This window comes from Notechis scutatus, chromosome 4 (assembly GCF_049901735.1).
Source record: "Notechis scutatus isolate UNSWTSFEM ecotype Mainland chromosome 4, rNotScu1.2, whole genome shotgun sequence".
Classification (NCBI taxonomy): domain Eukaryota; kingdom Metazoa; phylum Chordata; class Lepidosauria; order Squamata; family Elapidae; genus Notechis; species Notechis scutatus.
Window position 1 is genome coordinate 100,138,559 of NC_142012.1, and position 25,514 is coordinate 100,164,072.

General features: G+C 33.7%; 1 protein-coding gene across 19 annotated transcripts in view; it reads left to right on the plus strand.

Moving 5' to 3' along the window:
* The window catches only part of CPEB3 (cytoplasmic polyadenylation element binding protein 3), a 103,901-nt gene extending 79,107 nt beyond the window's left edge, over positions 1-24,794 (plus strand). For 15 of the 19 annotated variants that reach the window (XM_026670738.2, XM_087964226.1, XM_087964231.1 and 12 more), the window contains 6 exons: positions 877-1,044; positions 3,089-3,178; positions 6,658-6,776; positions 11,157-11,271; positions 15,089-15,270; positions 21,013-24,794. In XM_026670738.2, the coding sequence (XP_026526523.2) occupies positions 877-1,044; positions 3,089-3,178; positions 6,658-6,776; positions 11,157-11,271; positions 15,089-15,270; positions 21,013-21,240 (902 nt within the window). In that variant the 3' untranslated portion in view covers positions 21,241-24,794. The remainder of the gene's footprint in view (positions 1-876; positions 1,045-3,088; positions 3,179-6,657; positions 6,777-11,156; positions 11,272-15,088; positions 15,271-21,012) is intronic. The other 4 variants (XM_087964232.1, XM_087964227.1, XM_026670739.2 and 1 more) reach the window with 1 other exon arrangement.
* Positions 24,795-25,514: the final 720 nt, after the last annotated feature.

Sequence of the window (25,514 nt, forward strand, 5' to 3'; positions counted from 1 at the left end):
ATGTGGTCAAATTTACTTTGAAACAAGCACCTCAAATAAAAAAAGGAAATATACAGAATGGTTCAGTTTTCACTTTTAGTTACACTTAAAAAATATTGTACAAGAGCAAGATTTATGGATGCTGTGTGACTCATAGATATTCTAGACGATGGAACATATTAATATTTCATATTGGATTTGTATAATCTTTATAATCTGAGTATTAGATAAAGAATATTAAATGTGACAGATCTGCTTTTACGGCTTATGTTCTAATGAAAAGCGTTGGGAGGGAGAAACCTGTGAATCATAAAATTATTTTGTGGGCATGTAGGTTCAGTAAGCAAAATGTTAATAGTTCCTGATAACTTTTCCTTTCCAAGGTGAAAAATTAACTTTTGAATTCACTTTGGCAATTTGCAAGTATATGTTGAGCGGGAGAAAATAGGTGTTTAATATTATCCTCTGGGCAATTGTTCAAGCCAGCCATTCCTAGAAAAGTTTCTAGATTATGTTTGCATCAGAATTATGGTTTTCCATATATAGGACTGGAAAGTATGTCAAACCACAAGTAAACACAAATTGATTGGAGGTATAACATGTGAATTTATCTCTACTTGCTTAGTTATCATGAATATTATGAATGTGTGTTTATAGCCCACCCTCATAAGCTAATGACAATTTCTGTTTGAGTGTTTAAAAGATCCAGAATTCAAATTGTCCTAATTTACTTGAAAATATATTTGTATGTAGAATATATATGAAAAATTTAAAATATTGAAGGAAAACATCATCTGCATGTTAAGCTATGTAGATTTATTAATGGAACGCCTCTATGCATATTTGAATCAGATGTGTAAATGTCTGATTTTTAAGCCACTGTAACATATTTCACAGGTCGATCTTCACTATTTCCTTTTGAAGATGGCTTTCTGGATGACAGTCACGGTGACCAGTCTTTATCATCAGGGCTCAACTCCCCAACCCGCTGTCAGAATGGTGAAAGAGTCGAACGCTATTCTAGGAAGGTGTTTGTTGGAGGTCTGCCTCCTGACATTGATGAAGGTACAGTGGAATGGTGGGAGGAAGGGTATAGCGGTTTTTTGCCCTTTAAAAATTATTGACAGGTAAGGCTCAGCAATATAGTGGTTTTCAGTTCACCTTTTCAATATATAAAAGAGATAAAAAGATGAAAAACCATTGATTAAAAAAAAACTTCTACAAGTGAACACACACAAAGAAAGCTTTCTGTTCTCTCTTGCCCAAAAGAAAATAAGAAGAGAAAAAATAAAACCATAGTAACAATTAAACTTTGGCAGCAGTCCAGTAAATTCCCTGAATCCTATTACTTACTACTACTAAGTATACCAACACAGTAGTGAATTCTGTTCAATATCTTAGACAGAAAAGTATATAATTGCCTGTTAGGATAATTTAGTGATGATGATACAGTACTTCTAATTCTTCTAGTATAGGTAGTCCTTAACTTACAACCACAATTGACTCCAAAATTTCTGTTAAGTGAGACAGTTGTTAAGTGAGTTTTGTTCCATTTTATGACCTTTATCATGAAAATTATTGCAGTTAAGTGAATCACTGCAGTTGTTAAATTAGTACACGATTGTTAAGTAAATCTGGCTTCCCCATTGACTTAGCTTGTGAGAAGGTTGCAAAAGATGATTACATGACTCCAGAACACTGCAATTGTCATAAATATATGCCAATTGTCAGACATCTGAATTTTGATCATATGACTGTTGGGATTCTGCAATGGTCATAAGTGTGGAAAATGGTGATAAGGCACTTTTTTCAGTGCCATTGTAACTTTGAATAGTCACTAAATGAATGGTTGTAAATTGAGGACTACCTGTATAATAATAACATAGAATTTGGATCAAAATAGCTTAAATTGATTTACAGTCCTAATTAGTAATTTCACCATAGGACAGGGAATATAAATATTTTTTTATTTTTCTGGTGTTACTTTTATTAATATTACAGCAGTATGTTTTTCCATAGCCAGAGCTACATCTACATTTCATATGAGCAGTATACTAGCATTAGTCAGTAGCCCTCGACTTCATTGACAGGTTCTTTTCCTCTGCATTAAAAAAAGACAAAAAAACTAAACACAGATAAGACACGGAAAGAAGTTAACACAGAGTAAAAAAAGAAATTTAAGAAATTTGATTCCAAATAGAGCTTTGTTTTGAAATATATGAAGTGCAAAATTTAGTGAAACATCTTGTTTTGATATACAAGTGCTGTTTCAAACACACAGTGACTTTTTCCAGTATTTTGGAGGTGTTTCAGGGTAACTGACAGGCACTTCTGCTTTTGCCTTTGACATATTCAAGGTTAGAATAGTTCTTTTTTTCAAGTTCAAAACACCTCAAAAATGCTCAAAACAACTCATTGTAACTGTGATTTATGATCTCTGACTTATCCCTTTGTTGTTGTATGGGGGCACAGAGCTTATGAGACAAATTCCTTGGGTGTCCAATCATACTTGGCCAATAAAGAATTATATTCTATCCTGTTCCATTTTGCTCTGAATGCTCAACATTTCAAGGGATCTCATGCTCAAAACATTTTGTACACCTGTAGTTCCAAAACTGAAAAACTTGAACTTCAGGCGCATGAAATACAGGTAGTCCTCGACTTACAACCATACTTGGGACTAGAAATTATGTTACTAAGCAAGGCAGAAGTTAAATGGTTCGTTCCTGATTTTACATGCTTTTTTTTGCCATCACTGATCATTAAACGAATCTGGGTTCCCCCATTGATTTAGCTTGTCAGAAGCTGGCTGGGAAGGTCCTAATTGGTGATCACATGACCTGGGATGCTGCAGCCACCCTAAATACATGCCAGTTGTCAAGTGCCCAAATTTTGACCACTGACCCTGGTGATGCAGTGACAGTTATAAATGCGAGGAACCGTTTTAAGTCACTTTTTTCCTGCTGCTGTAACTTCAAACCGTCACTAACTGAATGGTTGGAAGTGGATGACTACCTGTACTTTAAAAAATCAGAACCATTAAGGAAAATTACTTAGTTTTATCATTCAATTTTATTTCTGATGAATCTTAATTATTATTTTGTTATAGATGAAATCACTGCTAGCTTTCGTAGGTTTGGACCTCTCGTGGTGGACTGGCCTCACAAAGCTGAAAGCAAGTCATATTTTCCACCTAAAGGTAATTTGTTTCAGTTTTATGAAGCAGGGAAATGTTCTTCTCCTTGTATAAATTGTTCAGTGCTTGAAATATTGGCTTCATCTTCCTTGTCATCTATAACTTTGTCATGTATTTCTGTTCTAAGGTTGAATATGCCATTGCATATCTGCAATGAAATTCTACCCATAATAATACTGTGTTTTCTGTGGTTTCATAACCATTTTTCTGGATATCCTGCAACATGGGTTGTTTGAATCTTTTGTGTAATAACTATCCAGCCTGGGTGGGTAATTTCACATGAAGATATTGGTATTATTCATGATAGGGCAGTCAATACCACACTTTTTTATCATAATGTACCATTTTCCTCAATCCTAGAATTGTATATACTAGGAGTATATAAGTACAATTCTGACCTTCACTATTGTAGAAACAGTGTGATCAGAGCAGAGAGTGTAGGATACAAATGTTTTTGTATCTTTTTCAAATATCTAAACATTTCCTTATCAGAATAATTTCAAAATAATTGTCAAAAATCTGGTACATAATAATTACTGTTAAGAACAACTGCATTTATCTCAGTAACATTTAATGTTTAGAGCACTTTTTAAAAAAATTTATTTGCAAATGAAGAATGAAAGTATCTCTTTCAGTAGGTATAAAATATCTATGAATGGGAAGGTTAAAACTACCTTGATTATTTAAATGAAGCTATTAATATATTAACCTATAAATTTATTTTGTATGCTAAAGTTTTATTTTTATTTTATCAGATGCCTAATATGCATTCAGTTCCTAATTAACCAGCTGATTACTAATTATCCGCGGATTAGTTTCAGTATTGTCTTTTCATTAACATTTTAGCCTTTTCTGATTCTGGTCATTTGCCAGGAAGAGGAGAAAGCCAGCAGTTTCTGTATTCCCCAAAACACTATGAAATGTTCCTCATTTTTATCCTTTAGAAGCATAGAACATACAAGAATAACGAGGGAATATTCTTCACTCCTTTATCTAGCAGCAGCATTTCATAAGTTTTTCCAACATATTAACATTTTATCACATTTCACTTATATATGCGAAGTGGAATTTTTGTGTTTTAGTGCAATTTTTCTTTCTGGTTATAGTATTACTGAATTTCTTCATACCATCTAATATAATCTAACTTCTTTGGTTTAGGAATTGAGAACTCCAATAAAGAATTCTTTAGTTCTCAAGGCACCCTGCATTTTGGAAGATTAAATCAGTGCTCTCTTGTGTTTATTAAAAATATTCTTGAGTGAAATATATTTTAGCAGAAGACAAGGATATAGAGTCTTTTCTATTTTTTGCCAAGGCACTAATATGAGAAACAGCTTTCAAAGTGCCTGCCAGTTGCCCATGAATGTCTGTCTGAAAGTGATAAACACTTTGTCACAACTGTTCCAGATTATTTATAACTGGCTTCTGAACTGTCAGAATTTTAGCAGACAACTTCCAGCATAACGATTAGAAACTCTGTTAGAATTCCCAGAATTGCAAGATCTCAGCATTAGATTGGAGATTACCTCAGCTAAGAAGTCCACTATATAATATCTCAGTAAAATTCTCAGTGCTAGGTGTCCATATTTAAAGTTCATAAAATAAACACCAGAAATTGAACCTGGAATTTCTATTGTAATTCATTACAGTCATTAAGCGGGTCACCACATAACCTGATTTGATTTTATGACTGTTTTTACAATGGCCATAGAATGAGTCACCAGCGTTGCTAAGCAAATCATGTGGTCAGTAAGTGAACCACAGGAACGTTAAGCAAATCCACTCTCCAAAATGGGCATTTTTTTTGCAAAAAGATGCCGAAAACTGGCAAAAAACATTGCAAATTATGTGACTGCAGGATGCTGCAACCTGCTATAAATTCAAACCGGTTGCCAAACTCTTAAAATAAGATTGTGTGGCTGTGGGTTGGGTGGGGTGGGGGAGGATGGCAGATTTACTTTCAAGGATGGGTCATAAGTAAGTTTTTGGAGTTTATCATAACTACAAACAGTCTTAAAGTGAACAGTTGTTACGCGAGGACTATCTGTATATGATTCATAATTTTTTCTCTGTTGGGTAATTTTCTGTTTGAAAATAATTCATCAGGCTTTCATACTTATAAGATTACTAAAGAAACAGTGACTTTTTTGTGTATTTAAACAGCAGATTACAGTGCTAGTTAATTATGAATTTATAACATACATTAATTAGATATGTTATTTACTCTGTTAAATATGTCATAAGTAATTTCTATTATTCTAATGATTATTGACAGTTCACAGAATATCATTTCTATTATTATGTAAATATTATGTTACTTAAAAAATCACAAATGAAATATACATAAATACATTCTTAAAGGAAAATTCTGTCCAATCTCATAATCATAGCTTATAACTTACAGTTATAAATAAAACATTGGAATGATATGAATTATATAAATGATTGCACACAGATGACTTTTTAAAACTAAAACTAAAGTTAAACCAAAACAAAATAAGAGAGATGAGCAAGAAACAAAGAAAATACAGAACTACCCAATTCCTAATTTGGTTCAGTTGTCTCTAATAAGAAAATATTTGATACATAGATAATTGTGAAAGCCAGAATAAAGCCTATTACTACAAAATTAAGTTTAAAAACTCTAGGCTGGAAAAAACTGTATCCCAGAATACCAAAGAAGTTGGCTATGAGTTTTATATATGATCCTTGAGTAATTATGAAAAAATAATTAAGTAGCAGGTGAGTGGAGAACAAATCTTGACCGTTTTCGAAAATATGAAAAAAAAGATCCAGAAATCTATAGATCATTCAATCTTATATAGGTACCTTTAGAAAATCCTAGAGCAATTAATAAACACATTCATGTGTAAGAACCCTGAAAATAATGCAATAAATATATGAAGTCAACATGGTTTTACCAAGAGTATGTCTTGTCAGACTAACCTTATTTAATTATTGATTGGACAACTTTTCTTAATTATAGGAATGCTATAAACATGCTATATATTGATTTCAATTAAATATTTGATACCGCATGATTGCTTATTGGCAGGGTAGTTATAAGTGAATTGTAAAAAAAGTGGGGGGGAAAACTACATATAATCCTTGTTTAGCAATCAGTCAAACTGCCTCATTTAGCAACTATTCGTGGTTAAAATGGTGATGAAAAAGTAACATCATGATCATTCCTTGCATTTTTCATCTTTGCAGGTCTATAAAGTGAAGATAAGCTGAAGTAAGATCATAAACGCAATTATGTTTTCACTTAGCAATCACTTCCTTAACCACTAAGTTGCCAGTCCCAATTGTGTTTGCTAAACAAGGACTACCTGTAATGTTATGGTTTGGGGTCAGGGATATTGTGTTTTTGAAGACATTTTAAAAATGTTGTGTTGTTTTACAACCTTCATGTTATGTCTGTTATTTGTGCTGTGTTTTTTTATAATTTGTATTTACTAATTTTATTCTTTTCCTCCAAGGTTATGCTTTTCTGCTATTCCAGGAAGAAAGCTCTGTTCAAGCTCTGATAGATGCCTGTTTAGAAGAAGATGGTAAACTTTATTTATGTGTATCAAGTCCCACTATTAAGGACAAACCAGTAAGTAAAATTATAATGTAGTCATTTCTTTCAATAATTGAAACAAAATGTTCTGAAAAGGAGTTGCCTGTTCAGTTTGATGAGGGCAGTTTTAGTACTATAATCCTGAGTTTGTTTAATTTTCTTGGTGGGAGTTGTAACCTTCAAGGTTACATTGAAGGTCACCTATGTATTCAAATACAATCATTGCATCCATTATACTGTCCATTGTATTCATTTTATGTGCACTGGGAGTCTTAAAACATTCTATCCTGGTCTTCGGTATGTGTTTAAAAATTCTTCATCTCAACGAAACAGCTGTCATTAAAATTCAAGAAGACAAAAAATTATCTCAATGTTGATTTTGCTCATTCCACTTATATATTTAAACTCTTTATGATCAGAGTCAGTAAGCAATGCAACATTCTGCTGACTTAAGCTTCATATATGTTACTTTCCCCACTAGAGAATTGGGGAGATACCATACATTTGGATTGTTTAATCTGTTATATAGAATGATGACTAAAATACTATTATTTTCCTTGAGCAAACAAATAATATAAACATACGTTCATAACAAAGAAGCAAATAACTAACACAATTTCTCTCTTTCTCTTTCTCTCTTCTCATACACACACACACACACACACACAAGCAAGAGCGAGCAATGTACTTTTTAATATACAATAACATGGAATCATAATAATAGCATAAAAGCATCAAATATCATGCTCTTGCCTGTATTATATTACATTCAGTTGAATAGTAGGAATAACAATAATAATATTCCTTATATATATATGGAATTGACCAGCATATAAACACTATTGGCATATAAACATATATGGAATTGAGCAGCATATAAACATTATGCTGCTCAGTTCAAAAAGGTTGGCTTACAATAATACAAATATAAAATATTGGGCTATTTACTAAAAAGGGTCAATGAAAACAGAGTGATTGTCCCAATACAGCAAATAACACAAAATAACTTGACTAACTATTTCAGATTTATCAGTTCCATGTGGAGTTTCCCCTATATTGTTGCTGAGGGGAGTGTGTAAAAGTTCTACGTAGAATGAAGTTTTAAAACAATAAATAAAATGATATTAGCTGTGGATATGTAATATCTACTTATTCACATGTAAGATTTATCAGATTTTTTTTGTTCTTTTGAAAATGTTCAGTACAAAATATTCAAGGGTTTATCTGAGTTCAGCTAGCTAACCACTTAAATGAACAGAGTAAATGCTTTCCATTCAGACAGATCTCTTAGCTTAAGTAAATAAATGCATTTTCTTTTCACCCAACATTCCTTTAGCTTTCAAAATGTTATTAAGTAGCAAAAACTATATTTTGGACAGCAGAGGATATTGTTTGAACAACCTGTCTTCCAAGGATTGGATCATAAAAGAGCTTTTACACTTTTTTCTCCCCCCCCCCCATCCCGCCCAAAAGTAAATAAGTTACTTTTTTAAATTACTTTTAAAAATCTCCTTATCGAAAGAAATTTAACATGTGGTATTAAATGGGAGTAGAGAGGCAGTTCCTCAAGAAATATAAACCCCTTTATATAAAATGAAATGGAATGTGTTTCTGTAATCCTGGTTTCTTTCTATCTTATAGTACTTCTTATAGAAGGACATTTTAAAGGAAATATTTAAACCTTAATATATTATCTATTGAAATCATAACAGGCAGTTAGTTCAGAGTTGTGCATATTTAATTTGAAAAGCAAAGTCATGAAAAGGGGAATAATTGCTCACCCTAACTGCTCACCCTATTCTATACCCTATAGAATTTTATCCATTTCCTGTTTACAGGTTCACCAGCAACCAGAATCTTTATGGTCCTGAAAGCTGAACAGATGCTTATTTGCTTATCCTTCCTTACCTTACCTTACCTTACCTTATCTTACTTTTACCTCACTTACCTTTCTTCCTAGCCAGTTCAAGGGAGGTGGAACATAGCAAGCTGCATTGATCCCGAGACTGGGAGGAGTGTAACAGACTGGCAGGCTCAAGTAAATAATGAGGCAGTGAGGATATGAAAACACAGAAACTATAGCTACCTGCTCCAACATCTTGCCCCAAAGAGGCGGCCAATGGGATTTTCAGATGTGCAATTCTATATTAGCCAGACAGTAGATCCAGTTTGATGGGGGTTTTCAACAGACAGATGGAGTCTATTTGTACTGTAGTGTTAGCAAATAGTTGATTGGATCAACACAATTCTCCTAGGCAAGATTTTATTTTAAGTTGATTTTTTAAAAATCCAATATGTTCAATTTTTAATTTTTAGTTCAGATTCTGTGTGTATTCCATTTTGAATATATAGATTTAGCATCACATTTTGCAGGAATCTATATGCAGTTTAAGGCTTTATGTAGGTTTACAATTGACTCTCCAGTTCCATAAACCAATCCTACCATTAGATTGTCTAGTATCATTTATGGAATAAGATCCTACATGCATATACAAGAAGTCCTTGCTTACCAACCATTAATTCAGCAGCCATTTCAAATTACAACAGGAAAGAGACTTACAACTGGTCCTCCAATATGGCATTGGCATACATTTAGATAGTTGCAGCATCTCACGATCCCATGATCACAATTTGCAACATTTACAGCCAACTCCTCACAAGCAGAGTCATTGGGAAAGACAGTAAGAAGTTGCAAGCCATGGTTACATGATGTCAAATTTAACGACCCATGGTGATTTTCTTAATGACTTCAGATGGAACTCCCAAACTGCCATCCTATGATGGTCATGGTTATGTGATGTTTCATTTTACAACTACATCACTTAATGACAGAGTAGACATTCCAATTGTGGTCAGTAATATATGTGAATCATTTTATGTGGATATTTTTGCATCTAGGATTTGATTGCTTCCTAGATTTTAATAGCAAAAATGTATACTTTAAAGGAAAGTGTAATTACCCAGAGTGGGATACAAAATAAACACAGTCACAAAAACCAGGTAAATCCCCTTTTATTCCTTCATTTTGCTTCCAAGCTCCAAATATCCTTGACTGGAGACAAAAAACTTCTACACGAGCAGTTACAAGAAGGAGGAAATGCCGTTTAAATTATAAAGAGTAAAAAACAACACAAACCAGGCAAGATAAGGGCTGGAGGATGTCCCCAGATAACAGAACACACACTGGGAAGGACGACAAACTCAGAGGGGAACCATAAACTAGAGATATTTCCACGCTTTGTTTCCAGCACTTGCCCATACGCATGTCGGTCCTCTTATCCAGTTGTCACAGCTGCAGCCCATGAAGAGGATCAAGGCCCTCTCCTCCCGAGTAGACCACGTCTCTCCCTTATCCTCTCCTCCCTGTGTGCCCTTTGATGGATAGGGGATGGGCCTGGGTCCTCCTCTGACTGCCCAGCTGGCCTCTGCCCTTCCCCAGCCTCCTCCACAACCTCTGGAGCTACATTTCCACTCCCTGTCAGCTGTTCCTCCTCTCTCTCAGAGTCAGTCTCCACCAGGGGCATGACAAAAAGTTTATCAATTATAGAAATTGAAGAATTATGTAAACTACAAAATAGCCTGGACTTTATTCTCATATAAAATAAAAAAAATTGAGTAACTGAGTCAAGATTGAAAGGATAGAAAAACTTTTCTGTGATATAAACTAAGTTGTTGAGTACTTTGTTATGACATATGACAAATAGTTTATCTTATTCTTTGTTCTGCACCTTAATCTGAAGTTCTGTGTTTTTCATCAAAATTATTCATGTTGCAATAGCAAAATCTTCACATCTTCATGTTTGCAGGTGCTTTACTATCTTGTGGCTCACAACTCTGTTCTGTTCTGTTCTGTTCTGTACTTATCAACTATTTATAATAGGTATATTGGATGCTTCATATTTGAGTTGTCTTAATATTATAGAGTCTCTATGTTGCTTTGATGTCTCAGAGAGTAAGTTTACACATTTTGTGGGCATCCTAAATAAATACAATAGTAAGCTGCATGTCTTTCTGCTTATCATATTATTATGCCATGCAGAAGTGAACCTCTTACACTAAGCTTTAACTAATTTTTCCTACTTGCAAAACAAGTTGATATTATGATTAGCAGACATTACTGTAAAAGTAAGTTTGAAGAGATTCCAGTATGATCTATAGAATCTATATGAACTATAGAAATTTATCATTTTCTAGGCAATATATGAGACTATCTTGCTATATTGACAAAAGCTAATGTGTATTTGCTGTTCCTTAGTTAATATAATACATGTTTTTATAAAGAGGACTTCTAAAACATTCAGCCCATGAATTGATTTTGATACGTATGGATAATTAAAGCATTACATAAAAGTTGTTAGTCTTAGATTAATTTTCAAAAGGCAGATTAAAAGGAAACTGATCTTTGGAATATTTCAGGTACAAATTCGACCTTGGAATTTAAGCGACAGTGACTTTGTAATGGATGGTTCTCAACCTTTAGACCCCAGAAAAACTATTTTTGTGGGAGGAGTTCCACGACCCCTTCGAGCTGGTGAGTAAAAATATTAAAAGCCAGATGACTGTGAAAAACTTCTTAAAGCTTGATACCTAGTTTTATTTAGGGTATTTCAAATGACTGAGTTCTACTTCTCTTCTTTTTGTATATTTGCTATTTTAAATTGCAATTGAATGGAGCCAACTGGGTAATCTCATAAGTGATTTTTGCTTGATACTCTTCTTTCTCTCTCCTATATTTCAAAATTTATCCAGGATGATTGGGAGATCTTCTCAAACCAGCTATTACCAGGGTTTGAAGCTCAGGAGGAAAAATAAGTGAACATTGCAATCCTATCTATTTATCCTTATAGAAAGGATTATGGTTTTCTTCACCAAAGGAGTCCTTCCAGTTACCATAGGCAGCTATGTTAAATTCAAGAGGGAGTATTTAAAAAAAAACCCTGAAAGCACTGTCAATATCCAGTGAAGAAGAATTACTACAGTCCTCATATAATTAATATTTAAGTCTTTCTCTGGAAATATCAGATTATTTTAAATAAAAATCCTAATAATTCTTGCTACATATTTCAGTATTCAATTCAAATTTACAAAGTGCAGTTCTTTAGTATGTCTCAAGTCCCCATTTTTTTGGACTGAATATTTTAAATAGGAAGCATTCCAGAATCTTTCATAATGTGACATATTTTTTTGACATTGCCTTTAATATTTTTCTCTACTTCAAAAATTGTCCTTTTGAACTCTATAAGCGTAAACCAACTTCTTCATCTTTAAGGACTGATAGAATTTATACATACTGTTGTTAAAATAGCCCAGGGGTGTCAAACTCACCACGTCACATTGCCATCATGTGTTTCATGACGTTTTTCCCATTAGGGAAAATTCCCTAGGGTGGGCCTGGTCTGTGCGTGATGCATCTGGCCCACAGGCTGCCAGTTTGACATCCCTGAAATAGCCTAATCCTCCATTTTCCTTTGTCTTTAGCGACTTAACAGGGAAGAGCATAATGCAAATGTTGATGCTACTTTCAGATTTCATTACAAAAATCTAAGATAGGATTCTGAATGTTCTGTACATACAATAATAGTATTTCATTTAAAATGATGGCAAGTTTTGACTGATAGTTTGAATTCTTCAATCTTTGTCCATTTTTTAAAATGTATCTTTTAATATAATGGAAGAGGCATCAGTTGAAAACCTATAAAATAAATTAATGTTTCCCAGATTGGTTTCTCTTTTTTAATATAAATTTTGTTTTTAAAAATTGCCTTGAGATTATTTTTTGTTAGTTAAGGAAATATATAGTATTTGGAAAAGATTTAAATAATTTAAGAAGTAGAATTATTTTTAAGAAGACAGTTTTCACTAAAATAGTTTTTGTTGAGTGTTATAATCCAGTTGATCTTTAATTTTATGCATTAGCAAATTTAAATTTAATGATTGTAACATGAAACTTGGAGAGAAACTAAAATTCCAATGAGAGCCAGTTTGGTGTAGTGGTTAAGTCTCAGGATAGACACTGGGAGACTGATTTCTTGTCCCACCTTGGACACAAAGCCAGCTGGGTGACCTTGAGCCAGTCACTTTCTGTCAACCATAGGAAGGAAGCAATGGCAAACCACTTCTGAAAAGTCTTGCCAAGAAACCTTGCAGGGACTTCTTCAGGTAATCTCTGAGAAACTGTTACAATTGAATGGAAGGAGGAAAAAAATCTGATATATTGCTTATGGCAACTTTATCCCTTATCTGAGGCTATAATTTGGAATCGTGCTTGTAAACAATGCCTCAGATTTTTTAAATTTTATTATTAAAATTTATTAAATTATTTTAATTTTTCTTCTTTGACCAAAAACCTATACATTGCTTCCTCATGAGGCTGTTACTGTTATCAATAACTGTTGTGACCAGTGTTATTGTTTGTATAAAAGGGCTTTCAGTGACATATTACAGATTGGAGCAGAGAATGTGTAAACTGATTTTGTTCCTCTCTGTATAAATTATATATTGTGAATCTGTATATTTGAGCCTTGCAATCACATTTAATTTAAAATATAATTTCTGTACTACATTTATAAATTTAACTCCAAATATGTATTTTTCTCATGTCTTAAGCAACAATGACTATGCCTACCATGCATATTGCAGACTTCATAAGCATCTAGAATAAAAAGGCCAGGTGTTTTTTTTTATTCCATGTAGAATATTAAGAATATACCTAATTGGATTTCCAATCTATTAGCTCTTGATAAATCCAAATTAATCCAGATTAATATAGTTACCAATCATTGAGTGTAATCTATTGACCAATATTGACATGCATATTTTATCATCTTGGTTCACTAAAGGGATAGGTGTATATCAGGAAATGCCTGTATGATACCTCCTGTCTTTGGGAATGATTGCAGATATTCCTTAAACACTACTCATTCAGTGATCATTCAAAGTTTACAAGCACACTAAACAAAGAGACTATCTGTCTTCAAAGTTGTAGCCATTGCAACCTCTCTGTGGTCATGTGATTGCAATTTGGGCACTAGACAAATGGTGTGCATTTACAATGGTCATAGTGTCCCATTGTCACGTGATTACTTGTGACCTTTATTAGGAAAGCTAACAGGAAGTCACAGGTCACCGTCCAGTAATATTGTGGTTAACGGGCTATGGTTATTCACTTAATAACTGCAGCTGGAACTGGTGAACTGACATTGTAAATCTGGCATGGCCGCATGACTTTTACATTATGACCAATGGAATTGCCAGTCACAGCTATGGTCAGTAATTGAGAATTACTTCTACTGTTATTCTAAAAAAGGTCAAACTGAGACTTTTTCCAAATAATTAGTTACATCTATTTATTTAGACTATGTGCTGTATACAACCATCTACTACTATCAAATATTGTCAGAAACACTGAAATGTTATTTCTTTTACTATAATCCAGTAATAAAAACAACATGCTTCAAAAGAGAAACTTTCCTTATGCATTGGCTAATACTTTAACTTTTGTCTCAATATTTGTAACATGTTTAATTAGTGGCCTTCTTTGCTATTTTATTTGTAACTGTTTCTTTTAAATTTTGTCGATTGTCCATTGTCTAAATAATTTTAATAATGTTTATATTTAGTCCTTTTATATTGCTTTCTCAGATGTACTTTTAATTCTATCTTCTACTTTAAATTGGTCTTTTTAACCATAGCTGATTGCTATGATAGATTGATTGATAGATTGCTTTATTCTAGTTCCATTTGATTACTTAAAATCAGCTCAAGATTTTTTAAACATGGGATACTAAATTTAATGTACCTATTCTATTTTTATTAATAGGGCTATGTATCTCATAGTATTGTTTTTTAGTTCAAGCCATTTAGGGAGAAAATTTGGAAGTGGTGGTAATAATCTCCTCCTTGGATATTTGGTATCCAAATTATATTTTATATTTAGATTAATTATCTCAATTAAACGTACAATCCAAAAATGTATTTAAATACTACTTATTATTACTTCTAATTGTTGAAATTGCAGTATAACTGGGTTTTTTTGTTATAATAGTGTGCTGATAATAGCATTCTTTTCTTATGGTTAATCAAATTTTGATGTATAAATTGTCTCTTGTGTGATAAGCCAGAGGTGTTCTGTATTAGATTTCTTGGGGGTTTACTCCATGTTCAATTTGAGGGAGGTCTTTCTAACTCTTTTTGCCCCCTCTTACTGTTCTCTACGTTTTGTAGTTAATGGAAGACAATTGAGGGATCAGGTTCCTAAGAAATAAGTAAAAACAGTAACTGTATAGAAGTGCCAGAGATTCTGAAGATTAAATTTATGGCCATTTCACCATATTCATGTTCTCTTATAGTTGAACTAGCTATGATTATGGATCGTTTGTATGGAGGCGTCTGCTATGCTGGCATTGATACAGACCCAGAGTTAAAGTACCCCAAAGGTGCTGGTAGAGTGGCTTTCTCCAATCAGCAGAGCTATATTGCTGCTATTAGTGCACGCTTTGTCCAGCTCCAGCACAATGACATCGATAAACGGGTAAGTGAAGCATCTTTGGTTGGCTTAACTCTGCAGACATGTTGCATAGATGCCTGGTGAAGTTGGACCATTCATTGATCTAATAATCCAGGATTATCCAATGTGACTAATAGTTGCTTTACAGAGGCTATAATATAAATTAGTACATTTTTCAAAAATTCTTTTTTTTTAAATTTTATTGGTTTTTAAAAACAAACATAAACAAACAAAACATAAAAACATCAAGCTATCTTCCATAGGAGTACATACAATGTGCCGGTTGGTTTACAGATTGTTTTGTGCTTCCATTTTGTAGTCTTCGATTACAATTATATTGCATATGATCTCATATTGTCAATCAAAAATTAAATACCTTAGTATCATTATTAATCATTTGACTATACTTTTATTCATTCATGTTTTACAAGATAATCATAGTTTACTTAATTTATTTTATAACAGTTCATATTATCATCCCAAATCTATCCTAAAATCATTTTGTAGATATAATAAGAAAAAAGTACATCTTTATATATTTATTATTTTCTAAAAGTCTGCGTATTTCATTACTGTATTTTATTGTCTAACCATTGATAGAAAAGATCCCAAATTTTATAAAATTGTTTATCTTCTTTTTTTAAAAACAAATTTTATTGATTTTTTAAAGACAGACAAAACATAGGACATAAAGGGATAAAACCTCCTTTCTAAAAAAATTACTTATAAGTTTTAACAAGGCATAGTTCCACATTATCACATTTCCATTTAAGCACATATATATATATCTTTTCCAAATTTCTCATTATTTCTCCCTTCACTTTTATTCAATTATATTTCTTTCTATCAAGGTTTTATTAATTCTCAATCAAATATAAACATTTATACAGCATAGTTCCAAATTATCACATTTCCATTTAAACACCTATATATCTTTTCCGAATTTCTCATTGTTTCTCCCTTCACTTTTATTCAATTATATTTCTTTCTATCAAGGTTTTATTAATTCTCAATCAAACATGAACACACAAAATACAAAACATAAAACAAGACATAAAAACATAAAACCTTCTTAATTATCATTTGTACATGGATAATTGTTTATCCTCTTGTTCTCTAATTTCAAATGTCAATCTACTCATTTCAGCACATTCCAATATTTTCTTAATGATTTCCTCCTGTGATGGTATTTTCTCATTTTTCCAGTTTTTAGCAAATACAATCCTGTTAATACATTTACAATCAGGTATTTCAAGTCTTTACTATATATTTTAGGTAGAATTCCCAATAAAAATATCTCTTGTTTCAAATCTATATGCTTTTTTGTCATTAGATCAATTTTGCTGGGGTGGTCTCTTTAATATATAAAACCACTCCTCTTTTCTTACATTGTGTCAAGGAAGAAAATATTTTCCCTAATTTTGGCTGTACCAACAATTGGTTATATTGTTTTTTAATATGTACTTCTTGTAGACAAATTATATCAAATTTTAATTTCTCTAATTTATGAAAGGTTTTCCTTCTTTTGACGGCTGAGTTAAGTCCATTTATATTAATTGTAATCAATTTTTTCTCTTCCATGGTTATATTTTATAGTTAGGTTTAGCAGCTCTCGTAGATCTTAGTTCATGTTGTTCTTTGGCTTCCACCTTTCCACCTACTGCACCTTCTTCTTTTTCAGTCGCCATTTGGCAGTCCTTTTGGACTTCAATTAGTGAGATCTCTTTTTCTGCCTCTTTCCCTCCAAAAAATTCTGTATAAAATAATTCCACTTTCTCAATTGAGTCAATTCTATGTCTCTGTTCTTGCCATGTGAACATTAAACCTTCTGTGAATTCTATAATTCACCTCTTTTTAAGTAGCATCTTAGTCAGGAATCGGTATTCTCTTCTCATCTCTCTCACTCTTCTGGGTATTTGTTTCAAGACCACAATCTCCTTGTCTTTGTATTTCAATGTTTTCTCTTTTGCCACTTGCAATATTTGCGTTTTAATGGCTTTCTTTGTAAATCTAATGTGAACTTCTCTTGGTAGGCTATTTCTCATCACATATCTTGTGAAAACTCGATAAACCTCATCTATTCCATCCATCATCTTCTCTTGAGTTATTTCCAAAGCTTCAGCCAGTATTTCTATCATTATCTCAGCTGAGTTTTGTCCTTTTTCTTCCTCTACATTTTGAAATCTAAGATAGAATTCTGATCTATCCATCTCCCATCTCAACATACCACTTTTATCTTGTTCAACCACCGTTAATCTATTATCAATATCTCCAATCTTCTTGTCTCTTTGTTTATCTTCTTCTTCAATTTTTTGGAATCTCTCATCATACTTCAACATCATTTGTTGGATGTTCTCCACTTTTTCATCGGTTTTCCGTTTTTGTTCAATGTTCTTGTTCTTTGTTCAATGTTCTCTGTTCTTTGTTCGATGTTCTCTATTCTCTTTTCAATATTCTCTGATCTTGCTTGAATATTTTGAATTCCTTGCATAATCATCTGCAGAGTCACTTTTTCTTGTTCTTTTTCTTGCTTGAACATTGTCTGTATTGAACGTTGTCCTCCAGATGGTGAAGAGGAAGAAGTAGAAGTTGAAGAATCAGGAGCTGTAAATTTCCTACTCATTTTAAGCAATTCAAAATCTTCAGGTTCTTCTAAACCTTAATCCAATTGTGAAGTAACCAATTATAGTTCAAAATAAAAATAGTAGAAAAAAGAAGCCCAATAATAATAATAAAAAGAAAGAAAAAAGAAGGGAGGACAAAATTTATTCAGGTTCTTGTATATCTTAATCCAATCAATAGTTAGATGAAGAAAAAGGCTTAAGAAAAAAAAGAAAAAGGAAAAATTCTTCAGGTTCTTCAACACCTTAATCCAATTGAAAGATCTCAAATAGAAAAAAGTATATAAGAATAGACCAGAAAGGTAGATGAAAAAACAAAAATACCAGGAAAGGGGGAAAAGGGGTTTTAAGGCTTTCCCTTTAAAATAAAAAAGCAAACGTACAGATTGGACTTCCAAAGAAAAAAAGAAAAACAAAGACAAGCTCCAACAAAGCCAAAAACCCATATAGTTATTACAAAAAAAAGAAGAAATACAATAAAGCTGGTGAGGAGGGATAGCACAACTTAGAAAAAGTAAAAGGGCACACTGCACTTTGTTTAATTATCCAAGGCTCTTATTATAGCTCTCTTCTCCAAAAACTTACCTCCTTCCCCCTAAGTTTCAACACCAGACTCCAGCTGTTGATAGAAACCCAGAAGAGCACCTGCAATCATACTCTCCCATGCTCTTCCCTCTATCTTATCAAATTCAATGTCTTTGAAAAAGAGTCTCAGTTCTTTCTTTCTCAGCTTTGTCTGGTCACAGGGAAATAGAATATTTTCAAGCCTCTAGTTGGCAGTGTTACAAAGTTTCTTTGCTCTCACTTTCCCCCTCCTTTTCCAAGCAGGATATAATAAGAATTAAAAAAAAAAGCAAAAGATATTTTTAAAAATGAAATAACTAAAGGGAGCCTCTAGCCTAAAATATCACAAAATCAAAAAGGAGAAGGAAAAAAAAAGATATAAACGAAAAAAAACAGTCCAGTTTCAAAATACAAGGTCATATATAGAAAATCCAGCAATGAGAAAAAAAACCAAAAACATTACTTTGACATTCCTGTTTAAAATCACAGCTTAATCACTTCTGTCAAAACTTTTACAGATTCTTTCTTTTCCTTAGGGTGTCCTTTCAGATCTTAGAATAAAAAAAAAGTTCTCACCAAACCGGCACACTCTCTCTTTCTGTTCTCTTCCGTTTCGGAGCTGTCCCAACTTCAGCAGCTTTAATGGCTGCCTCTTTGCCGCTGGCAAGAAGAGTTTCTCCCGGATCTATCAGGGACTTTGCGGTATCCCTGGGATCGACAGGATGCGCTCTTCACTTTCACTGTCTCTTCGGGACAGTTTAGATCCGATAGGACCATCCAGGAGCAAAGATATAGGCAGCGATCTCAGACCTCCAAGATCGCATGCCGTATCGTCGCAACGCCAGCTCCGCCCTCTCACATTTTTCAAAAATTCTTTAGAACAGGTAGGAGTACATGTTTGATCATAATGTCTAATATGTTTACAAGAAAAATAAAGTAGTATGAGAAAGGTAGAACTTCTAATAGAGTATTAAGGCTAATTATATTTTAACATGGAACATACTCAAATATGCCTAATAGTTTTACAGATAGTTCTCCCTTTCTGACTATTTGTTCAGCATCCCTTTGAACTTATAAAATAAAAATAAATAAATAAATAAAAACTAGTCTTACAACTGGTCCTCAAATTAGTGGCCATCACAGCACTTGGCTACTGTCATGCATTTATGATGGTCACAGTGTGCCACAGCCCTGTGATTGCCTGTTGTGACCCTCACAACCAGCTTTCAATAAGCAAAATCAATGGAAAAGCTGGAAGAAGTCACAAGTTATGGTCATATGACATTGTTCTTATTGACCCATGGTGATTTGATTAAAGACCATAGCTGGAACTGATGTCATAAGTCAGCACAGTCCATGACATCACACAATAACTGCACCACTTAGCAAATGAGTTGCCAATCCCAATTGTCATTAAATGTGGAATTTCTGTATAGGCCTTTCCGTTCTAAATCTTAATGACTTTAAACTTGGGAAAAAAAGAGATGCTAAACATTCCTTGTAATAGGGAAAGAAATGACAGTAATATTTTAACAATGATTAAATTAAAGGCAGAATTTATTTGGCAATATAAATAACAAAGACTAGGCTTTCCTACAAATACTGTGAAATATGGAAATTTAGCTGTGATTCTGAGCTCGAAATGCTGGAATCAATAGCTAGAATTTTGATACCAAGAGAATTGCTGCAGGATTGATAGCAAGGCAAGGAACTCTTGCCCATTTTTCATTCTTCTTGTTCCCTGATCTGAAAGAGATAATTGCAATAATACATGACCCCGATACCTCTCCTCTTTTCCACATGTTTGTTATTTATATTTTTATATCTTCTAAATGAAAAGCTTCCCTATTTCACTCAATGGGTTGTATTCAAGTGTAGCCATCAGCTGACAGAACTGTATATTCCCACCACCACCACCATCTCCACCAGCTTATGTCTACAGGGTCTGTGCCATAACAGGCTTACAATTTACAAAATAGTGAAGTCAGTTATTTTTTTTCTGATATAGCTTTTTAAATTTGCAAAAGCATGATATGACAAGATATACCAATTAAAATTACCACTCCTATAATCAGAGTGAGGAGGCAGAAAATGTCCTTTAGAGAGATGCACGTGGTGGGACCCAGAAGAAGGACCTTCTCCATTGTGGCCCCTCTCTCTGGAATATCATCCCCCCAGAGATTAGAATGGCCTCCGGCCTGGGGAACCCAGAGCAGGATTAAATGGCTCATGTGAGGTGCTGTTGCCGGAGCAGGGGGTGGGAGGTGATTTTATTATATTTATTATATGACTCTTATTAGTTTTATTGTTTTTAGATGAGATTTTACATTCTGTAAGCTACATTGAGTCACCGTGTGCTAATAGGCGGCAATATAAATTCCCTAAATAAATTGTGTGTGTGTGATGTCTCAAAGCTGAAAAACCCTTTCTCTTTGTTTTAAAGCTAGGGCATTCTGGCTCTTGTCTATGTGAGAGGTTGCACTAGAGCTCTTGGGGGTTCTGCTCAATCCCAATGTGCAAGGCTCATTCCCAGATGCTCTTTATTTACCGATACTGACTCTGTACCTGTCTCCTTTTACAGGTGGAAGTAAAGCCATACGTGCTTGATGATCAGATGTGTGATGAATGCCAGGGTACTCGCTGTGGCGGAAAATTTGCCCCGTTCTTTTGTGCCAATGTTACCTGCTTGCAGTATTACTGTGAATACTGTTGGGCGAGTATTCATTCTCGGGCTGGACGAGAGTTCCACAAGCCGCTTGTGAAGGAAGGAGGTGACCGGCCACGCCATGTGCCCTTCCGTTGGAGCTGAGGTCCGGGCTGAAGGCCAGCAGTACTGGAGCCAACTGGATTGAAGGGGAAAGGAGTGATGCCTCAGGGCTTTTGTGTTCTGGAAATCTGTGCATTCATCCTTGACTTTAATGAAGAGATGGGTCCTTTTATTATGATGATGGTTATGATTATAATGATGATTATGATTATTTACAGTCACATTACTGAACACTATGTCCAGTATAATACAAGCCTAGCAGAGTGTAACTGTACTGATTTTGCACTTTGATTCACACAAACATCTGCTTGGTACCTTAATTTCTCACCTGAGACTTATCACGGCTAACAATAAGTAGACTGCTATGGTCATCAGCCTCCACTAGGTTGGTGTATATGTGATTAAGGTTTTTTTTTTTTAAATTATGTACTTTTATTTTAAAACTGGAGCATGCACTTATTTTCAGAAACTTTGATTTGCCCCTAGCACATGATTTACCAAAGGTAACACTCACAAGTAGGTGACAGATGTAGCAAAAATTTACAATGGATATTCAGCAATCATTCAGAGTAGGAAAACCCTAAACAATCTTTAGTTGCTCTCTATTTTTACTGAAAAGGATGATACCTCATAAGCCGGATCACATTTTCTCCACCCCCACCCACCTCCCATCCCTTTTCTGTTTTGCTGAGGGTTTCCTATTTGTTTAGGCCTTTTAGTGTTATGTAAATGTATGCTGCAATAGCTTTTGCTGCTATTAAGATGGTATTACTAATACCACATTACTCTATTCAAGCTAGGGTATCATTTAAAAAGATAATTATGTGATTTAAAACAGTGATGGCTGCTGAAAGAAGATCAGTAGAGCATTCAGAAAGCTTCCAAGGAAGGTCAATTGTTTTGACTGCATGTTTAATCAGGTTGACGCATGCAATAATTTTTTTTATAGATGTCTAATACAAAAATCTGCCCACAGTGCACCAATTAAGATTCTATGTAGGCTGCAAAGTACTCAATAAAATAATTTAAAACACACACACGCATATACGCACAGGTTACTGACTGGAGGAAGGCATGTCAAAGTCTATGTAGATGCTTCTGAAGTTAAAATCAGCCCATAGCCGTATCACCTATATCATGACAAGATTTAAAAAAAAAGAATAGATGTAGAAATATCCTTAAGCAGATTTGTGAATGATAGACGAAGTACTTTGCGGTGCTCTGTTCTATATTGTGCAATTTATTTTATATAGTAAAGTGATTATGTCTAGTACTGTGATCAAACTAACTGTTTAAGCCTCTATGTCTACCATTCACACTCTTTTGAAAGTTCAACCACAGACACAAATACATATGCACACTTACAAAATAAAATTTGAGCTCTTAGTTCCTATCTCATAAAAGCTTGCACTATTTATGTAGCTGCAGCCCATGTCCAGGAAACCAAAGAGCTCACAATAGCATATGTAAACTACCAGCTTTGATAGTGGCTGATAAACGGGGCACATTTTTGATTGGGAATAGCGGTGCTAAAGAAATGTCTGCATACAAAAATTAACTTGGGTATGATATTTAATTTCTTAAATCCTGGATGTATCCTGTGAAGCTTGAATATATTTGAAACCTATATCTGAACAGTGGACATTTTTTTAGCATATAATATGGGGCTACAAGGCAAACACATAAACACATATTAGTGTACTATTTATGAAAATGTGACAATGTGTACGTTATTTTTCTGGGTTTTCTGTGGGTTTGTTCTCTCCCCCCCCCACCCCATCCCTAGTTTTGGAGGTCTGGGGACAGTTTGACTGGATATCGCACCGCATAGTAGATGTTGAAATGTCCCCATTTTGAGTGTTGTGCTGGCCTTGTTAATGTTGTAACTTTCTACATTTTCTTTTAGTATTTGGTTGGAATTATTGGCTGGGGGGGGGGGGAGAAAATCTTTCTCTGTTGAAAAAAAAAATAGTTTTTTACTGGTTTAAAAATATTCATTCTTCTTGGTATCGCAATTTCTCCTGGGCATTTTTGTGATATTGCTTTATCTAGCCCAGCAATCTATTTTGTTTTGTTTGGGGTTTTCTTCTTCTTTTCCCTTCTTTTTTTCATCTATACAAGATTTGTTATGCACTACTTTTTGTAACTAGACAGTTTTCAATAGTTGGCAGATTATTCTTTTTTAAAGAAAAAAGGCATGCTTTCTGACTGACATGATCTTTTGCAATACCTCAATTTTGAAATATAGGAAAGAAAATATTTTCTAAGTAAGTTTATTCAGAAAAAATATATATATTAATTTAATTCTGTGAGGAAATGATTTAACAGATGGGTAACTTTATTTTTTTCATGCTTATTTGCGTTTTTGAAAATGAAGAAGTTAGAGCTTTATAACTGTATTGAAGATCATAGCTATCCTACCGAAGTCTACCTAATTATGTGAAACAATTAAACATTTATGAAGAAATATCTCTTTTCCACATACAAACATAGTTGGAAAGAAAGGCGAAAAGGGGGGAAGAGATGATGGAAGTTATGTAAAATGATTAAAATGAGTACAGCAAGAAAATTTAAAAACAAACTGCTTTGGTGCTGGAAGTTGTGAACAGAAGGTGAAAAACCTGTTTTGCCCTTAATTTGTATATTTATAATCAAGCGATTATGCACGACTGACCAGAATTGTGAGAGTTCTTCTGTTTGTATTTTTTAAAGATAATTTTTAGTTTATTAAATTATAACAAGTCCCCTTTTGTTTTGTAAATGAATGTGCCCCCCCCCAGGTTGTTAATATCTTACCCCATTATTCTAAGAGGGTCCTTCCAGAAAAGAAGTTATTTTTTAAAACAAAATGTTCTGAACTGTAACTGGATGAAGGAGCCCCTGGGTACCACAGGCCCACTTGTGGCCTTCCCTTGATGCGAGACTTGAACTAGTCGATTTTCTTTTTGAAAGCAACTTAACCTCGACTATCTGTTGTTATGTGCAATACTGTTTGTACTGTTTGTATAAAAAAGAAAAAGAAAAGAAAAAAGGCATAAATCTTTATTGCAAATTTATTTTCATTGCAAACTTTAGACATTGTGATTCACTAAGATCATTTTTCTACTGTCAAATATGTACCTTTTCTTCATGCTGGTATTTTTTCAATAGTAATGTAGCCTTTGTACTGAGACAGATTTTCATTGTTATTTTTAGAAAGATTTTTTGCTAAGAGAAATTTAAACATTGACATATTTTTCATTTTTATTTCTGATTTTCTTTAAGGAATGCTTTCTCAACCATTAATATAGTTGTTTCTGGGAGAGACTTTCATATCTGGTCAATGTCATTAATATTATTTTGTATTTTTACTTGGAATAAATTAATTTTATGATGCTAATTCTTTAAAAGTTTATTTTTTTCATTTTCAGTTATTTTTGAAGCTAAAAAACCTTTGTAATATTGTTACTAAAGTGTCTAGTTTTTTGAAATGCAAAGCTTTATGTATTAACTTGCTGATGTGGTTTACAATGGTGTGAAAATGGTTGGATATGTGAAATGATTGAAAAACTGTAATGAATAATTGGGCAATAAAATTACAGAATGAAGCAGGAAAATGATGTGATATTTTTTAGAAGCTTTTTCCTTTATCAGAATGATTTAGGAAGACAATAGGGATGTCACAGTACCAGTTCGCTGTCTAGATTTGTACAACACCAATGTTAATAAAACACTGTTGCTGTTGTAATTCACTCCAATCTGTAGAAATAGCAGGTCTACAATCTTGGCTGTTTAGCATCCTACCAATTTGCTTCCTCACCATTACCATGGGCACATCCAGTACTGTTGCACAGTGGGTGCAAGGGTGAAAAATATAAATGGAACTACGCAGCATTAAGGCTTGGCTAAGTCACTTCCACTTCACCCAACCAACCATCCATCCTCTTTTTTGTTTTTTTTGAACTGTTCCCTTTTAAATCTCTCCCAAGTGGCTTCTGGGTGATCTGCCATGCTTTTATTTATTTATTAAACCTGTCCTTCATGCTGCATTTCCCTGCGCCTCTTTACATGGTAATTCAGAACAAATGGAGGAAATTGTATAGTATCTCCATAATGTTACAGTGTACCATACAGTGTAAGTTTCTCATAGTTAGTGCTATCTAATGCATGTATAGGAACCCTTATTACCTGATCTAAGCACTTTTTTTCAAGCTGCTTGTATATTTCTCCCTTTCTTGTGTTAGGCCTCTTATAGCATAAGAACAGCATCCATTGCTGCTATAAAAAATAACACTGCATCGTTTTTTGTAGTTCATCTCCACCTTTGCCTGTCCTAC